We start from the raw sequence: 5757 nt of genomic DNA on the forward strand, positions 1-5757 counted from the left end.
GTTTTTGCTGTTGCTGCTGCTGTCGGCCTTCTTGGTTTTGGCAGCAGGTTTCTTCTTCTTTGGCTGGAAAACAAACAGACTTCATGTCAGACCTGTCACCTTCAGGCTGAATCTGAGGAACCATCTGCTACCTTCTCATCAGCTTCACTGCTGCCATCAGACTCTCCTGAGGTCTCCTTCTTTGCTCTCTTCTTAGGAGGTCCTGTCTTCTTCGTTGGTGCCCGTTGCCTCTTCTTCTTCTCTCTGGTGGACTTCGGCTTGGAGGACTGGAACAGGTTTAGATGTGGTTTTAATGTGAACAGAACTGAACTGGTTTCACTCTGTATCAGCTCATCAAGTTTCTTTGTTTTAAAATCAACACAATGACAAACAAACCTTTTCTCATCTTACATTTGTTTTTATGGCGTTTTAAATTTTTTCTTTGGGTCAAAATTGAAACCGGTTTTATTTTGTTGATGTTTCAGGAGGGATACGGAGGCCCAGGACGGACAAAACAGAAGAATGTTTCTGTAAAGTCGTGTTTTGTTGACTGTTTGTTGGCAGGTTTTAGTTTAATGCCTCAAACAGCTTCAGACGTTCTTCGTGGTTCTGTAAACAAACGTCCATAAATCCTGTTTTCACAGGAAGCTGCTGGGTTCTGCTTCCTGTTTGTTTAATCACCATCTGAGTTTAAAACATCTTCATTCATCCCAAAGTCTCCATTTCTTCAGAATTGACCTCAGTTATTTGTAAACAAAAGCTCTATTCAGACAGGGTTGGTTCCATTACAGAGCTCGTCTGTGATCCCGTGTGAATCGGCCAAGTTAGTAAAAATTCCCCCATAATTATCTACTCTATTCAGCTGAACTGAGGTTCTGTGATCATACTAATCCTATGTGAACAGAAAAAAGCTGGATGCGATACGTAATGAGGTGGTTTTGGAGTGCAGAGATAACCTTCTGTGTCCCGGGCCAGCAGAAGCCTCTCCACCGTAAAGAAGAGGCTGAAGAGAAGGAGCAACAGGAGCAAACGTTGGCTCACATCATGCATCGCTCTGTGCGGTCAGAATCATTTTCTTCTGTTTGGAGCCCACGATACAGCGGGCTAGCTGTGGCCGCAGCCTGAAACGTAGTTTTAACATCAACTCCAAGTGAGCGGAAGTTACGCAGAACGCAGCGCGTTAACATCAGGAAGATGTCCACAAATTTCAGCTAAACTTCAGGTTTCGGTCATCCTGTGTGAATAAAAGGTCAGAAGGTAATCCCGATCTGATCTCACCTCCTCTTCCTCCTCCTGCTCTTCCTCTGCTGACTCCTCCTCCTCCTCTGGTGACGGTTTCTTCTCTCCGTCTGATCCCTCGGCCTCCTCTGAAGCTCCTGCCTTCTCCTCCTCGTCTTCGTCCTCGTCGCTGCTGGAGTCCATCACGATGGCTTTGGATTTGCTCCCTGATTTGGACTTTTTGGGACTGGACGAGGAGCTGCGAGCTTTGGGTTTGCTCTTCTTGGTTTTGGCCTTCAAGTCGTCACTGGAGAGCTTTTTCTTGGACTTCCTCTTCTTCTTCATGGGAACGCGCTGCGAAGAACAACCAGAACCAGAAGGAAGAACCGATGAAGGCTGGTAGAGTTCCAGTCAGACTCAGACGGGACACGTGACCGCTCACCTTCCCGCTGTTCTTTGGAGCGATGAGGAACATCAGGATCCGGTCGACCAGATCCGAGTGGGTTCCTTTCTTCTCCAGATCCAGGACAGTGCAGACCTCCTTCAGCTTGGAGTTGGTGAAGTTTGAATTCCTAAAAATAAAAATAAAAACTGTCAGAAGTGTGATGGGGATCAAAGGTTCGGGCTTTAATGATCAGGAGTAAAAGGTTTTGGCTAAGGAATCAGGATTAACTGATCTGGATTAAAGGATTTTGATCCTCTGAGGTCGACTTTCAGTCCCTGAGATTTAAATAATACTGAAGCAGACTAAAACTGGAAACATGAAGTTTTATTGACATTTAAACAAACATCAGGAAACTCATGTGTGTAACTGATGATCAGGTCAGACTTTAGAAGTGCGAGCGTCGATGAGCAGAAACATACTTCAGAAGTTTTTCCCGTTTCTTGTTGTACTGTTCGCTGTCTGCGTCAAAAGAAAAGCCGTTAAAAAGGCGTAGGTTCTTCTTTATGGATGCCATCTGAAAGATTAAAAAAACAGTCAGGCAGTTTTTATTCTTCGCAGCAGAAATGAAACATCCCTCATTTGGATTTATAATCAATATTTCAGAAATAAAACTGAAGATGTTTGGTCTAAAATGAGAGGAGCTTGAAAGGATTCTGTTCTCTGACTGGAGACCAGCTGACGGTACCTTCCCCGGCCTGTCGAACAGGATGCTGTGCAGAGGTTTCAGATCTGCCGGCTTCATCCTGGTGATCCGGTAGTTGGTGCGAGGAATGTCTCCCAGTTTATCTCCACCTCCTGAAAACATCCCAGCCTGTCAGAGTTTCCCACCCAGACCTTTGCTGCCATCTAACGTTCATCAGTCGTCTACCTTCTCCGATCTTCAGCTTCTCCTTGGGTTTCGGTGCCTGGAAGTCGAGCCTCTCCACCGTCTTCTTGGCTCTCTTCCCTTCGATGATTTCACCCACAGCTGCAACAAAAACATTTCACTACGGCTGCTGCAGGTATTCTGCATATTCCATGACACTGATTAGGATCATTTCTTCACATCAATACTTTTAGTCAACATTTATTTTGGTAAAGGTTTTTCCCCACACCGCTGCTCTGTGCGGTTCCTGTCGGGTCGGAGCTGCAGTTCCAAAGCAGTAATGTTCAGTTTTTCTACCCAGACGTGAGTCCACACCAAATGTGGTGATGGAGACGCCTCACGTAGCCATGAGTTCTGGACATGAATAAGTCCAGAAAAATACTGGAAATGAATCCTTAGGTACCCTTGGCACCACCAGAAAGGTGGATTTTCATCTGACTTTGGCAAAATGCTGCATGTTATCTTTGCTTTTCTTCGGGCTTGCTGCAGCGTCTGCAGCGATCTCCTGTCCTGCCCGAGTCTTGAACATCTGTAATTCACTTAGAAACTCAGGTGGGAAGTTCTATAAGGTGTAGGACCTCCTCTAGCTTTCAGGGATTATATTTAAGTAAAAGTTTCCTCTCGGATGACACGAGGAGCTGTTGGTTGTGAGGAATACTTGACCAGAACGAAGCTCTAATTCCAAACGCAGACTCACCGTTTCATACAGGTTTCATTTTGTTTTAATGTAAACTGAAATGAAATGTATTTGTCTTCAGTCTGTACCTCAACAAAGTGTGCATGTTGCTGTTTTATTTTTTTACTTTTGAAAGAAAAACTAAAGAAGTGTTCAAAGGCTGGAGTATTTGTGGATGAATGGTTTTATTTGTCCTGGCTGCTGCTGTTCCCACTGAATAAATGTTTGAGGAAACATTCAGGTCAGAATCTGGCTCCATGTTTTCCTGATTATCTTCGTTCTGGTTTCCCTTCACCTCTGTTGTTTTAAACAACAATATTTTAGGTCAAGAGAAGATCCGGCTCTGTTTTGTTCTGTTGAAAACACACCCTGCGGACTGGAGAACCATCTCAACACCTGCATGTGTTTGTGTGCAGTTTTCTGGTTCCGTTTGAAAAGTGTTGTTTGTTTCCACGTGGCTGAACTTTTACCAATGTGTTAAATATTCAGCCTTTTTTTCCTGAATACACTGAAAGACAGTTTTATATTATTCATTTCTCATGTTGGACAAGGACCTCCAAACCTCCATTTGGTACTTTAGGTCCAAGTCTTTGTTTACATTTTATTTTGTAAAGTTGACTTAAAATTTAATGAAGGAAAATATTATTGATTATGATTTCTGGAGGATAATTAGTTGTTTAGATGAGTCAACAGATTGATAAACAGTGGTCAGTGGCAGCCAGAACGTGCTCGGGTTCTTCCTGAAACAGTGTGAGGACAGAAACCCACCAGGTGTTCTGCAGGTGAGCAGCTTCAGTAAAGGATGCCGTTTAAACTCTGACAGGTTGAGTCACCATCACTTATTGTCCTCACCAGAAATCTTAAAGCTGCTTCGGTCCGGACTGGCCTCCTCCACCTCCTCCACCTCCTCAGAGCCATCCACGGCCTCCTGCACCTTGTCGCTCATGTCTGCACCGCCGCCGTCTGTCAGTCCTGTCAGAAACATGGAGGTTAATGAAGCTCAGCTCTCCAGGTAAAGAGGCACACCTGTCTGTCACACTCAGGTGAGTCCAGCTACCTGTACACCTGTCTGTCAGAAGAACTCCAGGACTGAAAGTCAAAGCTCGAGTTTTGGACCTGGGAAAGACCTGGTCCTTCCTCTGGGTCGTTGTTGGTTTCTGGGTAGTTAAAGTAAAGCTGGTTAACATTTAAACCTCTGATAACTCGTTTAACCCGAGTTTAACCTGAGTTTAACCCAACAGGCGCTTCCGACTCTAAAAACTGCAGAAACCTGAATGGAGTCTGGCAGCGTGAAAAGAAGCTGTAACCCCTCAGCTGCCGGTAAATTACCGGAACCTGTCTGGATGAAACATCATGTGCACGCGGACTGGCGCGCGGAAACTGGAGCTTTCAAACCTGTTAGCAGTTAGTTAGCTCTTCAGACAGACCGGTTAACTCCTACATTATTCCCTCTGCCGAGCCGGCTGGTTGGTTAACAGGTAGTGACTAGTCAGACCCTCAGCTGGTTAGTTAGCGGGTGTTAACCGGTCAGACCCCGGGTTTACCGGACAAACTAAACGCAAACTTTAAGCAGCGGGAAACTGCGCGCGGTTAGCCGCCGCTGCTAGCTGTGCAGTTAGCTCCAACGGGACGTACCGTTTGTGAGCGCAGGATCGGCCCCAACAAGCTCCGCTTTCAGCCCCACAAACAGCAGCTCTCCCACCGGCAGGAGGCCTCCGAACGGCTGCGGAAAGTTCACCTGTTCCTGGAGAACCGAGCGAACCGAGCCCACACTAAGCTGTCACTCATCAGGGCGGTTTGTTAGGTGGGCGGGGACTTCAACGGCGCCCACTGCGCTGATTGGAGGAGTGCTCGTGACGTCACATTGTTGTCGTTTTTCTTCTTCGTGTGCTAATGCGGCGGCAGCAAACTGTGATTGTGCACATCCGCCTCCACCGTCTGGGATGATTCTGTGGTTTACAGACTGAATTATTCCACTTTTCTTTAAGAACTATTTAAGCAGCGGGAAACTGCAGCAAACTGAAGTATTTCATTAGTTTCTGGAAACATTTTAAGAAACATCGTTTCCTTTTTAAATTTTCTCTTTCTTTTTTTTTTTTTTTTTTTTTTTTTTTTTTTTCTATGGCCTCCCTTCTCCCCTTACAGCCATCCTCTCCACACCATTATTGAAAACTATTTATTCTAGTGATTATCAAGTGGAGTGTTTATTATATACATATATATATATACATATATATATATACACATATATTTATTATTATTATTTTTTTATTTTTTATTATTATAATATAGAAAGAAAGAAAAGAGAAAGAAAGACTACAAAATATAAGATGTATACACAAAGAGAGCACACGGCAACACGGCAAGCACCTGACCACTGTCTGTTCCCCTGCAAAGAACATGACAAAGCACAGCATACGCATGAATATACCTTCACATATCTATCTATATGTCTACATATGATACCTACATAGGCATTCCTGCATCTATTTGTGTGTGGTTGTGAGCATGCATAAGTGCGTAAGGCTTCTCTAATAGAACATTTAATAGCAACTGTGAAGCAGCTGAGACCTG

The 5757-nt window shown here is 44.5% G+C and overlaps 1 protein-coding gene across 1 annotated transcript; it reads right to left on the bottom strand.

Annotated features, from left to right (window-relative positions):
- Positions 1 to 6: 6 nt before the first annotated feature.
- dek (DEK proto-oncogene) lies at positions 7 to 5004 on the bottom strand (the record flags this gene model as incomplete). Its single annotated transcript, XM_017440566.3, has 9 exons — positions 4819 to 5004; positions 4036 to 4155; positions 2511 to 2609; positions 2328 to 2437; positions 2062 to 2156; positions 1640 to 1769; positions 1258 to 1551; positions 132 to 266; positions 7 to 63 (listed from the first exon to the last, which is right to left on the bottom strand). Coding segments are annotated over exons 2-9 (1014 nt in total), but the record flags the coding sequence as incomplete, so codon positions are not given.
- Between the last annotated feature and the right edge of the window lie 753 nt (positions 5005 to 5757).

Source organism: Kryptolebias marmoratus, linkage group LG16 (genome assembly GCF_001649575.2).
Source record: "Kryptolebias marmoratus isolate JLee-2015 linkage group LG16, ASM164957v2, whole genome shotgun sequence".
Classification (NCBI taxonomy): Eukaryota; Metazoa; Chordata; class Actinopteri; order Cyprinodontiformes; family Rivulidae; genus Kryptolebias; species Kryptolebias marmoratus.